The sequence below is a fragment of the Sturnira hondurensis genome, unplaced genomic scaffold (genome assembly GCF_014824575.4).
Source record: "Sturnira hondurensis isolate 20B ecotype Veracruz unplaced genomic scaffold, ASM1482457v3 Scaffold0021354, whole genome shotgun sequence".
Lineage (NCBI taxonomy): Eukaryota > Metazoa > Chordata > Mammalia > Chiroptera > Phyllostomidae > Sturnira > Sturnira hondurensis.
In genome coordinates, this window is record NW_028093985.1 from 6,616,603 (window position 1) to 6,631,123 (window position 14,521).

The 14,521-nt window shown below is 42.2% G+C and overlaps 1 protein-coding gene across 2 annotated transcripts in view; it reads right to left on the reverse strand.

Annotated features, from left to right (window-relative positions):
* Positions 1-13,065, reverse strand: part of HOMER1 (homer scaffold protein 1) — a 112,698-nt gene extending 99,633 nt beyond the window's left edge. The window contains exon 1 of one of the 2 annotated variants that reach the window (XM_037032207.1): positions 12,983-13,065. In XM_037032207.1, the coding sequence (XP_036888102.1) occupies positions 12,983-12,984 (2 nt within the window). In that variant the 5' untranslated portion in view covers positions 12,985-13,065. Of the gene's footprint in view, positions 1-1,904; positions 3,650-12,982 lie in introns of those variants that run through there. The other variant, XM_037032206.1, reaches the window with a different exon arrangement.
* Positions 13,066-14,521: the final 1,456 nt, after the last annotated feature.

The window sequence follows — 14,521 nt, forward strand, 5'->3', positions numbered from 1 at the left end:
CACAGCCCCAAACAGAGATGTTTAGAAAATAATGCCATAACCACTCCTTTTCCTCTCTATTCTACCTTTAAGACTTATTAAGGGCAAACAAATTAGTTTGTAAACAAATTTAATTACACTGAAATATCTAAAATGTGAGCTATGTGTGGGGGCTCGTTTTCAGATATTAAATACCAGTCCCCTTAGATTTAAATTCACCCCAAGCTTCCTTTGGTAAAATGATGAGCTTTCATGCAGATTTAAGGTTGTAAAAAACCAATTTTCTTCCATGATGCCACCACTCCACCATCTACAGAGAATTTAGCCTTCAACGTGAAAAACTGCCACTTGATTTTTTTCCTTGTATTTTAGACAGAAAAGCTGTTCTCAAGAGAAGCCATGTTTCAAAGGTTTTGAATAGTATTTTTCAGTATTTTCTCTTATTAAAGTTGGTGCAATTCATCCAAAATATTTTTCAAATGCCATTATTTTTCAGCTTACATGCTTAAAAACTGATTAGCAAAAACAATCTCTCCATTTGAAAAATTTACTTCAAGAAACTAGTAACCAAAATAGAAAGAGAAAAAAAAGAATAATTCACTTTTATAATCTGGAAAACAATTTTTTAACTCATCTAAATCCTTCATTTTACAGATAAGAAAATAGAGTCTATACAGATTAAGTAATTTCCTGTAGATTACAAAGCACATTGAGATATTTTAATTGCTCTTTGCAGTGCCCCAAATCATGCAAGTTAGAAATGTTCTCATCAACTGTCATTTAAATTTTAAAATGATCACTCTCATTAATTCCTGATGAAGGACTCCTACAACATGTTCTGCATTTTCAAACTTGTTCAACGTAATAAACTTCGAATTCTACAAAATAAAGGGTAGTATCAAAGAACTTTCCTCCAAAAGTTTCAGGAAAGTAAGTTTAGGTGTGCACACCTCCATGCTGTCATAATGGATTTCAAAGTATACCCTTTTTATCGTTGTCTCCTAATGACATTTGAGGTGTGTTTCTTCAATCACCACAAAGAAGAGGAGAGAAAATTCTAGAAGTTTCTCTTTGACCAAGCACATCAACAATCTGTCAATGAAATGATTACAGGATTACTCCATTAACATATGATGGGTTTCTGGCATAAATTAGGAAATCACTAGCATTTTATCAATTTACTGAGTCAAGAGTTAATAAAAGGTTGGAAAATGCACTCTTAGTTGACTTTGGATCTGAAAGAAGGTGAAGATCTGACATTGTTAACACAAACTGAAGACCTGAGTAAACAACAGAGGAAATGAACAAGTTCCTTCAATAAAAAGCTTTTTTCCTAGTCAAATTCTGACTTCTTACCAAGTGCACCAGCACTGTGGAGATGACATCAGTAAGACTTTCTGATTGTCATTCTCATGTCCCAATAAATCAACTCGGCACATGTTAGCTTTGGATAGTCAAGGGCAAAGCAGAGGGCACAGTGAGGGCAACAATTTACATTGGATCATTTTTGAGGACTGTAGTTAACCACTCATTACTTCACAACTGTTTCTTTGTGCTACTGATTATTCTCAAAGTACTGAGAGAATGCAGTACTGTACTTTTCTAGAAGCCACCAGCAACAAAACCTAAGAAAACACGATTCTGACTACAAACTGATGTGGCAGTTTGACAAGTGCAGAGTGTGTTGTCTTCTTAAAAAGCATTAATGTATGTTTATTATGACCTCCGGTGTCACACCACAAAAAAGCAAACAAACAAAACACTTGTCAAAAGGTTAACATACCTATACTTTTTAAAGTACGGACCGCTTAGCAAGGTGGTAAATTCATGTGAACACATAAAGCACGGAGAATCACCACCACGACTCAGTAACACACACACACACACACACACACACACACGCTCAAAGCTGTAAAAATCCTTACCCCATTTTGCCCAGTGAAAACTTGCTTTGAAGTTTCTGCTGTTATGCTACGGAATAACTTTCAGGGGAATTTCTCCGTCTATTTCGCAGTTGCTTTTCCACCCCCCGAGGTCCTTTTCTGGAGGTATTTCAGTAATGCCGACAATTCAATTAGTTCCCTTATGTAAAATGATCTCTCTCTTGTAAATACCAAAACGTTCGAACAGAGGTGGCATTTGATTATTAGAGTTAAAATGCTGCGCGGAGGAGACAGCGGTTAACTCTATTCCACAAAATGAGTCTACGCATCGGAAAACGCAGAATCCAGCTTCACCGAGTCCTATAAAAAATGAGTTCTGTGGTCATTTCGCTCTTCTCCGCTCATGGAGAGCCAGGTAACTCGGTCTTTTCGGTGCTACTAAGGCTGCGGGTTCAAATTTCTCTACCACACCAGGTCCTGGGGGTGGAGCGTGCAACCCAATGCGACGTGCACTTTATAGAGAGTCCTACGAGAAAATAAAAATCCTAAAGCAGTAATGTCACCGCTCCCCTGCACTCACATTAGAAAAAGCTATATAGAAAAAAAATCTCGAAGTGCAAACCCGGCAGCTCGCAACGTGCAAAGCACTCCACATTGGAATCTGTCTTTTGAATGTGTTCGCCTCCTAAGACTCGGAGCAGAGAAGAGGTGGGGAGGAGGAAGACAAGGCTGGGCAGAATCGATTCATTCTCCGGAGGAGAATAAACGGAGCCATTTCCAGGCTGGCAGCAGGCTGGGGGCGCAGCGCACGCCGGAGAGCAGGGGGAGGGGGCCGATCCCACCTCCCTCAGCCCCTTCCCGCCTCCCGCTGCCGAGCACAATGGAGCCCGGATTCCACCCGGCCCTTCATTCACTGCTGCCCACTCTTCCCTCCTCTCCAGAGCACAGCAGGTCCGAGGCTCCCGTCGGCGGAGAATGAATGAATCAGAGAGCCGAGCCCCACGCTGCCCCCGGCACCCTGCCCCCAGCTCCTGGGCGGGCAGAGAGGTGGAGGACGGAGCTGAAGTGTCGATGGGAGCCCGCCCGAGTCAAGGCAGGAGGCTAATTCCGCGTTGGGGGCAGAAGAGTGGGGCTCGAAGCCGAGGGAGAACCGCTGCTCCAGCGCCCCCACCCCAGCTCCTAGCCCCTCACGCTCCGCCGCCGCCTCGCTCCGCCTTACAGTCCCGGGGCCCGCCGCCTCCTCACACTTCTATCACCGCCCGCCTCCTTCGGCCTCCAGCTCCCGCTCTGCAGCGCAACGGCGACCCAGGCGGCCCTGAAGCCTTGCGCTGCCTCTGCCTGCACCGGACTGTCTCAGAGCGGAGGGCGCCCCTTCCCGGGTCAGCGCCGCCCGCTCGAGCCCAGCACGGCGGCAGAGCTGGCTGCGGAGGGGAGGGTGGAGACGGGGCGGGGAGAACGGGGGCAAGAGCGGTCCCTCCCCCTGCTCGAGGGAGGAGGCCAGAGGCAGCCCAGGACTGCAGCCAGGCACGAGGGACAGAGGCGCTGACACGTCCCCAGGGCCCTGCTTGCAGCAGGAGGAGGCTGCGGGGAGGATGGTGGTCCCGAGCCGGTCCTCGTGGGAGCTAGTTCGGCCCTCAAGTCCGTTCGTCCGTCCTTCCCTCCTTTCCGTCCCCCTCCCCTAGTGGCCGGTGGCGGGCGGCCCGTGCGCTCTGCTCCTCCGCTGGCTCCTGGCCCCACTCCGGGCCGCCACAGCCTCCTCCGCACCCCACACCAGGTGCTCACGCTATGTCTCCATCCTCCTCGCAGGAGGACCTTTAAATAGCAACGTCAGCGCGCTCTTCTCCGCACACACGTCACCCGCCGCTCACGTCACCCGGGTGCGGGGGATGATGTCACGCGGCCGGAAGTACTGCTAAATTAGGGAAGGAGCAGGGGGAGGAGAATTCAGCGAGCTCCTCTGTGCCCACCTGTTCTCGATTCTCCTTAAAGGCCAAAGCACAGGAGACATGCCGAAAGGAGCTTGGAGAAGGAAGCGGCGGCGATTTCCTTGCAGCACGGGTGCCAAACGCGAGTGAATCATTCATAGCAACAGTGCCCGAGTGTCAAGCGGGTGATATCCTCTCTCCCACTCGCACCTCTGTTAAGCAGCATCCCCGGACTTTTTAAGTCCCCTAGCACGGAAATGTGGGAGGAAACCCTGATCACTAGTGATAGGTTATTTCTAACAAGACTAGAGAAAAATCACCTTGATTTTCGAAAGAGTTATTAAATGCCAGTTCCAGACATAGGAGATTTTAAAACTCCCCCCGCCCCACTTAGTGGTTACTTAAATTAGGAAAGAATAAAGAGCGGAGCAATGAACAAATGTTATAATGTTATAAAGACTAATAATTAATGGGGGAAAAGGCTATCAAATGATGTAAGTGTTTTTACTTATCCAATTTTGATATTGAATAATGAGTCAATCTTAACTAGGAAAGTTCACTCCTAAGTGTTATAGGTATAGCAGATGCCAGTATACCCTCTCAATTCTGGTTTGTCAAGAATATGTGTTCCAGTTTATGGAAATTAAAAATAAGAAAAACCAAATGCGTTTTTTAGTTTTGAATATTAACACAAGCACATTTAGATTACTTTTGTCTCCCTTAGTTTGAGCTATATAATTACAGTGCCTCTTAAGCTGATTTTCATTTCCTACATGGTAAATAAGGGTGAACAGCTATTTATAGGTTTACTACCTGTATGTGTTGTGTGTATACTAAACTATATTTGACTGCTTTTCAAATTGCAATTTCTGCAAAGTTTTAAAATGTCTTTATTATTTTTGATAATTTATTAGGTACGTGTAAATAATGAACTTTGATTTTGAGTCATGACCCAGAAATAGAATTACTAGTAATGCCAAAGGCCATTGCTATTTCAGAGTTAGTCTATAAATTCCGTGTATAGATACCATGTAAATACCATGTATTCCATCTATAAATACCATGTATTCCAAACCAAAATTCAGACACATCATTTGACAATAGACAAAATACTTGAATTCTGAAGTGACCTCAAAAATCCAGGAGATAGGTTTACTAACCTTTAAAGTGATTATTAGGAGAGCGATAAATGTATATCAATGCAGTTTAGGTGAATAAAAAAAAGCTAAACACTACAGAATTTACACCAGGTGTGGCTCTTCAAAAATGATTTTAATGTTGAACTACTAACATGATTCCTAAGTGAGGAATATTGGTTTTACAGCTTTCTGCACTTACATTTTCTTGATCAAGCTAGGAGCCCATCCTTAAAGGACACCTGACAAAATAGGACCAACCTGTAACTAAGTCAGGCTTTGGGTTATCTTCACATTATAAAATCATGATCTTGCTTGTAATTTGAAATACTAAAAATAGTTTTTTAGGGTTATAACAGGTTAATAAAGAACAAAATTCTGTTTGATAGTTTAATATATGTATTATATTGATAGAGACTTGTACTAATTTGTCTTTCATATGAATGGAGCTTCTTATGTATAAAATATTAACAATAAAACTGTCATCCTTCAAATGCCATCCCTTGGCTGTTGCAAATTGAAATACAGATTATTTCCTTTCTGAACTAAATTACTTTTCTCTCTTTCCTGCTCTTTCTGTCCCTGTTAAGTAAAGCTCACTTTATCATTATCAAACACTTCATTCTACCCTTTTATCATCACTTCTGGTTTACAAACTTATTCCCCCTCATCTTTACCCAACTGTCAAAGCGGCATATCAGCTGCCTCCCTGCCTTTATGTTGCTCAGGTAGAGTTTCTACTTTTCGAAGCTACACGATAGCCTCTCAACTGCTCTTTTGTTAGCTGAAAACTGAGAGCAATCTTTTTCCTATATAAATTTAATGGTTCATTATAATATAATTATTCAAAGTTTATGTGATTATTTAACTTCAGCTTCTGCTTTTAATGTAGAAAATTCTGCCAATAATTGTTCAATTTTTTGTAGTTTGTATGGGGATTTAGTGTATCAGGGAATCTACATGTCCATGTGCCCAAAGGAGTAAGGAGGACATTTTATGTTTCATGGAATTTCTGCTCAGAAATAAAATAATAAAGTAAATGTTTTTTCTCCCTCCTTGAAACAATCCTAATACAATTTTGGGAGGATTCTTTGATTCCTCTCAAAAAAACATTCCTCCCCAAAACTATGGAAAAACCATTGTTCTATGGTTTTTCATCAAAAAGTAAAATACCTTTTCTCCTAAAACTGGGCTGAGGTATCCCAAATGCTAGCTGTGAATTTCTAACCCTAATTGCTTTGTATGTTTTTTAGAATAGTGAGCTTCCTAGAGAGTAATTTTTTTTTTACCGGAAGAGGCAGAAAGTACTTTGGTAGAGTTTCAAAATTTTAACAGTTCCTGTTTCCCACTACACTCTGAAAATTTGTGAAGAGGTTTATGAATACCCTCTGATTTTAGAAACTGTGGGCGAAGGCATCTGTTTTAGTTACAGAGTTTACTTCCATGCCCTTAATAGGAGATGGCAATATTCAATGAGTGTTCATAGATTGGTCATAAGGTATGCCTTTTTCAATGAAAAGACATCTAAGAGAGAAAAACTTTGCAGGAAAGACAGTAAAAGCCAGATTTTATTTTTAATTGCTTATATTAGATAATAGCAACTCCTTTCCAACTTCCCTCTTTTTATTTTTAAGATATTTTATTGATTATGCTCTTACAGTTGTCCCAATTTTTCCCTTTCCCTCCTCCACCTGGTACCCCTGTTCCCTCCAGCTATTCCCCTGCCTGGTTCGTGTCCATGGGTCATGCATAAAGGTTCTTTCACTACTCCATTTTCTATGCTGTTCTTAACAGCTGTCTATTTTTTACCTAACATTTGTGCTGCTTAATTCCTCCCATTTGTGCTGTATCTTTCCCATTTTCCTCCTTCCTGCTCCCAGGGGATAACCCTCCTAATGATCTCCATGCCTATGGTTCTGTTCCTGTTCTGGCTGTTTGCTTAGTTTGTTATTTGGATTCAATTATTGATAGTTGTGAATGTGTTGCCATTTTAATGTTCATTGTTTTGATCTTCTTTTTCTTACATAATTCCCTTTAGCATTTAATATAATAATGGCTTGGTGATGATGAACTCCTAGCTTTATCTTGTCTGGGAAGCACTTTACCTGCTATTCAATTCTAAATGATAACTTTGCTGGGTAGGGTAATCTTGGTTGTAGGTCCCTGCTTTTCATCACTTTTAATACTTCTTGCCAGTTTCCTCTAGCCTGCAAAGTTTCTTTTGAGAAATCAGCTGATAGACTTATGGGAACTCCATTGTAGGTAACTTTGTTTTCACTTGCTGCTTTTAAGATTCTCTCTTTGTCTTAAACCTTTAGCATTTTTTTATTTTTTAATATATTTTATTGATTATACCATTACAGTTGTTCTATTCCCCCCCTTCATTCCCCTCCACCCGCACACTCCCTCCCCCACCATTCTCCCCCCCTTAGTTTATAACCTCATGTCTCAAGTTCTTTAGATTCTATATTTCCCCCACTATTCTCACCCTCCCCCCATCTACTTTCTACCTACCATCTATGCTATTTTCTGTGCCTTCTCCCCTCTTCTCCTCCTCCCACCCCCCTGTTTCTAACCCTCCATGTGTTCTTCATTTCTATGGTTCCACTCCTGATCTAGCTGTCCTCTTGGTTTGCTTTTGTTTTAGGTGTGGTTGTTAATAACTGTGTGTTTGCTGTCCTTTCACTGTTCATATTTTTCATCTTCTTTTTCTTAGATAAGTCCCTTTAGCATTTCATATAATAAGGGCTTGGTGATGATGAACTCCTTGAACTTGACCTTATCTGAGAAGCACTTTATCTGTCCTTCCATTCTAAATGAAAGTTTTGCTGGATAAAGCAATCTTGGCTGTAGGTCTTTGGATTTCATGACTTGGAATACTTCTTTCCAGCCCCTTCTTGCCTGTAAGGTCTCTTTTGAGAAATCCGCTGACAGTCTGATGGGTACTCCTTTGTAGGTGACTGTCCCCTTATCCCTTGCTGCTTCTAGGATTCTCTCCTTCATTTTGGTCTTGGCTAATGTAATTATGATGTGCCTTGGTGTGTTCCTTCTTGGGTCCAACTTCTTTGGCACTCTCTGAGCTTCCTGGATTTCCTGGAAGTCTATTTCCTTTGCCAGACTGGGGAAGTTCTCCTTTATTATTTGTTCAAATAAGTTTTCCACTCGTGGCTGTTTCTTTCCCCCTTCTGGTACCCCTATAATCCGGATGTTGGAACGTTTAAAGATGTCCTGGAGGTTCCTAAGCCTCTCCTCATTTTTTTGAATTCTCATTTCTTCATTCCTTTCTGGTGGGATGTTTTGTTCTTCCTTCTGGTCCATTCCATTGATTTGAGTCCCAGTTTCCTTTCCATCACTATTGGTTTCCTGTGCATCTCCCTTCATTTCAATTAGTTTAGCCTTCATATGTTCCTCTAATTTGTGACTATAATCTACCAGTTCTGTGAGCATCCTGATAAATAGTGTCTTGAATTGTGCTTCTGAGAGGCTGGCAATTTCTTGGTCGCTTAGAGTTATTGGCTCTGGGACTTTGAGTTCTTCTTGCACCATCTTTTGGGTTGTTCGTGCCTGTTCCGTAGCAGGATCGGAGCCCTAAAGTGTTCACTAGAGCAGGGCAACCAAGTCGCTGGGTTGTGACGTTGTATGTGGGGGCGGGTCAAAGAGGAACAATTGTGTCCCGTCTGCCGCCACGGCCCCCACCGGCACTGCAGCCACCACCGTCACCAGGCCCACATGTTTCGTTCCACTGCACGCAAGTGTGCCATCAGCCCTCCACCACTGGGTCCGCCCCCTGGGGCCTGCATGGTCCGTCTCACTGTGCGCGAATGTGCGACCGCGGTCAGTCTGCCCTGCACCCCAACTGGTTCCAGGCTGCCTTCGCGCCTAGGTCGGGGGATCTGTCTTGCCCGACCCAGCTCCGCTGCTGGCTCCACCTCTCTTACCGTCCCCGTTGAACGGTTCGTAGTTGTCGGACTTCCGTATAATTCAGTTTTCTGGTCTTTGGGTGTGTCCTAGTTCTCCAAACCTTTGTTGTATTCAAACTTGGTTGTGGGAGAAGGCACAGTGTTTCCACCTATGCCTCCATCTTGGCGGAAGTCCAAACCTTTAGCATTTTAATTATCATGTGTCTTGGTGTGGTCCTCTTTGGGTCCATCTTGTTTGGGACTCCCTGTGCTTCCTGGACTTGTGTGTCTATTTTCTTCACCAAATTAGGGAAATTTTGTTTCATTATTTTTTTCAGATAAGTTTTTGATTTTTTGCTTTTTCTCTTCTCCTCTTGGCATCCCTATGATTCAGATATTGGTATGCTTAAAGATGTCCCAGAGGTTCCTAAGCTTATCCTCGTATTTTTGAATTCATTATTCTTCCTACTCTTCTGATTGAGTGCTTTTTCCTGCCTCATTTTCCAATTTGACTCACAGGCTCATCCCCTCCACTGTTATTTCCCTGTATATTTTTCTTTATTTCACTTAACGCAACCTTCATTTTTGCCTGGGACTTTTTTATACCTCTGAAGTACCCAGTGAATTACTGGAGCGTCCTGATGACCAGTAATTTGAACTGTGCATCTGATAAGCTGGCTATCTCCATTTCATTTAGTCCTTTTTCTGGATTTTTGTTCTGTTCTTTCATTTGGGCTTTATTTCTTCATCTCATTTGGCAGCCTCCCTGTGTTTGTTTCTGTATATTGGGTAGAGCTGCTTTGACTTCCTATCTTAGCATACCCATGAAGTTGTCTGGGGCGGAGCCTTGTTAATCGCCAGGGTGGGGCTACGTGTGTCACTGCTCTGTTGTGCTGTGTGGGAGAGGGCTCACAGGGGGCACAGTGTTGCTGCCTGGCCTCCGAAGCTTTGCCCAGGAGGAAGCTGTCTCCCCACTCGCCCTTCACTTTCTCCCCCTTTGCCACTAGTGCCCCTCAGCTGTTGCCCTGGTGCTGAATTCCAGAGGGGGTGAGTCTGCATGAGTCCTAAGTCAGTTTCAGACCCTGTAAGAGGACACAGTTTCTTTCATCATCCCACCCCACACTGGTGTTAATAGCCAGAAGTGATAGGGACTTGTCTTCCTACACTAGTTGGCCTGGGGTGGGGCTAGGATCCCTTGCTCCCAGGGTATCCCTTCCATTTTTTTTATCTACCACACGTGGATGTGGGACTGCCTGTTCCCATTCGCCTCTCCATGTTTCTCCAAACATCTCGACATCTCTGCTCCTCCTACCTGTCTGGATGAATGTGGCCTCTTTAATCCTTGGTCGTCAGACTTCCATACAGCTTGATTTTTGGACAATTCTGGGGTTTAATTTGTTTTGTAGTCTGGTTGTATCTTTTGATTAGTTGTGCACAGAGGTGAGGCATGTTTACCTACAACTTCATCTTGACCAGGAGTCTCAAGTTCCCTTTTTTTAATGACCAAAATACCACTATTGCTTCAAATAAAGTCATAGGTAGAAATAAAAGATATCTCTGCATACAATAGAAATTTCAAGATTCCTAGTTTGTGCCACATAGTTACATGAAGAAACTAAGTAACCCGGAAAAACTAAAAATAATAAGAAAAGAATGAAAGAGTTGTAGGGAAACCAAATTCATCCTGTTGGTCCCCCAAAGTCATCCCACATCCCCTACAATATAGCAGATATTGGGTGCTGGTGAAAAGTGTTCAGCTTGTTCAAAACCATCCTTCACTATTATCAATAATGTTCTGAACAGAAATAGGGTAGTTAATAATCTCAAGGTTGGAGTCTAAGTGGCATCTCAAAGGCAATGACAAAGACAATTTTTGCTCTTCTGTGTGTCTGCAACCAGAGGGTTGAGGAGTGATGGAGGGAGGGACACTAGAGAATTATTCGCAGGAATGCATGACATGGAGTACATGGGAAATAATCTCATAGAACTTTCCTTGCTCTGATTTTTACCGTGAATTCATTATTTGTTTTCTAAATATGGTTAAAGAGATGCAAATATAATTCCAGAGAGCATATAAGATAGCTTTCATTTGGTGCTAAAAGAAAATGATTATACAACTATATGTGTAGATTTTTTAAAAATATTCAGAAAAGAAGGGGATATGGTGCCTTTGAAAAAATTATCTGGCTTAACTACTAGGTTGTTTGGTTGTTGTAAACAACAGTTACATAGAACAGGCTGGGAAAAGATGCAGATCTTCAGAGCACTACAGTGAAGAACACAGAGTAAAGCTTGTGCTGCACCAATACAGTTACTGAGAATGCAATGCTGTGGAAGCTGATTGTCATGGTAACCCAATAATCTTCTTCATGAATGGGGGAACGAGACAACCATGAGGAAAATGTTTTAAATGAGCTACCTTATTTTGTGATTCTTTTGGTGCCAGTTAGGGGCAAAAGGACCTCCTGGATGAACAACAGCCCTACGAAAGGAAGTTGCCTTACTATCAAAGAAGACTAAGGTAAAAAATTGGGGCTATTTCAAAGAGAGATAGAGGTTTAAGATGGCAGAACATAGTTGGTAGAGACTCTGATGTGGCTGAAGTGGGCTGGCACGGTGCCTGGAAACTGTGTTAAAGGTTCTTCCAAAACTAAGAGGTCAGAATAAAGATCGCTAACATTTGGGAGATTCAGCCAAGATACTTCATGAGTTATTTTTGCAGTTTTAAAAATTTCTTTATTTCTTTTAATCTGATTCTAAATACGAATTCCTCTAAAAATTAAGATGGAAATGGTAAATACAACTTTAGCCAATATCTGCTCTTTTATTTTCATAATGAATTACATTCATGATAAATATGAATATATAGATATAGATATGACTGTATTGATTGTATTGTATCATCTGCTAAAATGTCTTACCCTCAGAATGAAATCCAAACTCCATGTCTTGGCCTAAGAGGCACTGCCTGGTAGGCCCCTGCCAACCTTTCTTACCTTGATTACCATCCACCCAGCCCCCATTGTTAGTGTGTGAGTTAGTATATCGACTGCAAGGAACAGAAATCCCACCTAATGGTTGCCTTTTAAACCTGGTTTCTTGTCTCCTGGTTTTCAAAAGACTATTGGATTGCTAGGCATCACATTCTCACAAAGAACATCCAAAACAGAAAGGGAGGGAAAAAGACTGAGGAATTTTCTCCCTTATGCCTGTTTCTTACCAAAGAGGAAAAACTCTCAGGAGGCCCCCAGAAAATGTCCTCTCATGTCTCATGGGCAGAACTGGGTTGCATGCCCATCCCTAAGTCAATCACTGACAGTTTGAAACAAGATTTTTATGATTCACTTATACAAATGATGGTTCCTCCCCTGAGTCTACATATTGTATCCAAACAAAATTAGAGCTCTCACAGCGAGGAAGGAGAGGCAATGGCTGTTGGGTAAGGAAACCACCTACTGCCACACACGCCCAAAGCCACTCTGGATTGTTCCAAATACAGGGCCTTTGCCACCTGTAAAACATATGCCTAAGATCTTCCCACTCTTCATTTTTCAATTTTATGCTGAAATTGCATCTCTTGAGCAAGACATCCTGAACACCCTGTATAAAATATCTTGATATTCAGAGCCACTCACTCTCAGGTCTGTATTAATAGAATTGGTTGCCCAATCATGGACTTAGCTCTTCATCATTATATGTGCTAAAGCAGAAACTAGCTGTTTGGCCAATTGTTGGGATGATGTAGGAAAGATGTTTGTATTATGTAAGTGGTTGGATATAAGACCCTTGAAGTCACTTTTTAGTCAAAGATTTTAGGACTACTCAAGTCTGAGCTGGTACCAGAGCGGTCCTTCACCATTTGGTTTTCTACATTGCCTTCTTTGGCAATGTAGAGAACACCACCTCCCCCCTGCTGTTAATCATTGCCACTGCACAACTTACTGTCTTCTCTGTCGTACTTCAGTCTCACCTCTAGCCCACTGAATAGCTCCATTTGAGTGTTCTTATAAATCAAAATGTCTAATAAAACAAATTAAACGCCTAATTCATCATAATTGTCCTCCTGGGATTTCCTTATTTCTGTAAATGATAGGTCAAGCAAGACTAAAAGGTTTGCTAGAGTTAAGCTTTTAAAAAAAATTAAACAGCTAATTACTTACATAGATAGCAAAAGCAGGAACAGCAAAGGTGCCAGCTCCCCCTGTCCCTTGTCCCACAGAACAACACAGAAAGGAAGAGACAATGCAACATGAGTAGTGGAATATCCTGTTGCTTCCAGCAGCTAGGAGTTTTATAGCCTGCAGGTGTACACTAAGGGGTGGGGGAGGGGTGGTTATATAATAAAGAACAGTGGCTGGCCTTTGTTTCTGGTTCCTGGGAGGTAACCTCCAAATTCTTGAAATTGTCCAAGAGATAAAGTATCTTTGTTATTCATGGTGGGCACCTGAGTTCATGCTAATAAAAAACCTCAGGATGGGGGCTGGCCAGCTGAAAATATGAACTATGTAATTAAAAGATTGGGGCTTTGATCCAGGTGATATCAGCCCAACCTCTGGGGAGAGACTGAGTTCTGTCATCTCAATAATGATTCAATCAATCGTGCCTACAAAAAGAAATCCCAGTAAACACTCTGGACATAGAGGCTTAGGTGGGCTTCCCTGCTTGGTAATCATACACTAATGTATAGGAGGGCTACATGTTCTGAAACAAGGAAGCTTTACATGGGAAGGACATGGGACCCTCCTGACCCTGAAGTTCTTCTAAGAACTTGCCCTATGCGTCTCTTCTGTTGGCTAATCCTGTTGTATCTTTTATGATAAAACTATAATAATAAGTATAGTGCTTTTCTGAGTTCTATGAGTTGTTCTAGTGAATTATCAAACTTGAAGGCGTAGAGGGAACTCCTGAATTTGTAGCTAGTTGGTCAGAAGTGTGGGCATCCTGGAAAACCCTGAGCTAGTGGCTGGTGTCTGAAGTTAGGGCAGTCTTGTGGGGAACTGTGCCCTTAACCTGTGACATTTGACCTAATTTTGGGTAGTTAACATCATAATTGCATTACAGAGGGGAAGGCAGAAAATATCATACCTCTTCAGAACCTGGGAGAGGATGAGAAACTCTCTGATGACACCCTCCTGGAAGATATGGAGACAGTGAGAAATGGCCTTGAAGTAGTTTCTTGCAGGCTTCCCATGGTTTCATGTTCCAAGAGGATCATAAGACATTTGCTAAACTTAGATCAGCTGTACTTGAACTTTGCATCAAAAAGGGTCTGGAAATATGTTTACCAAAGTGCTGGCAGTTGTTATCCCTGAGTCATGGAATCAGAAGACTTTTGGCTTTCTTCTTGATACCTTTAATTTTTACACTTTATAGAATATTAAAAAAAAAGATGTAGGGACTGGTTAAGTGTGGGCTCTGGAAAAAACCTTTCTGAGGTTGGATCTCCACTCCATCGTTTGGTAGCTGTATGTCCTTGGTCGTAACCCATAGCCTGTCCTCCCGGCCCCTGGGTTCAGTCAGCTCCAGATGCTCTGAAATGTGCATTCCCTCCTCCTTTACCTCTCTCACTCACAGGAACATCGTGTGGGACTATCATTGTTTCCTGAAATGAAGACATAATGTCTCCATGGCAAGGCCCTAATTTATCATCATCATTTTCCTATTTAAATAAACAACTCAAAGAACAAACGAAAACCATG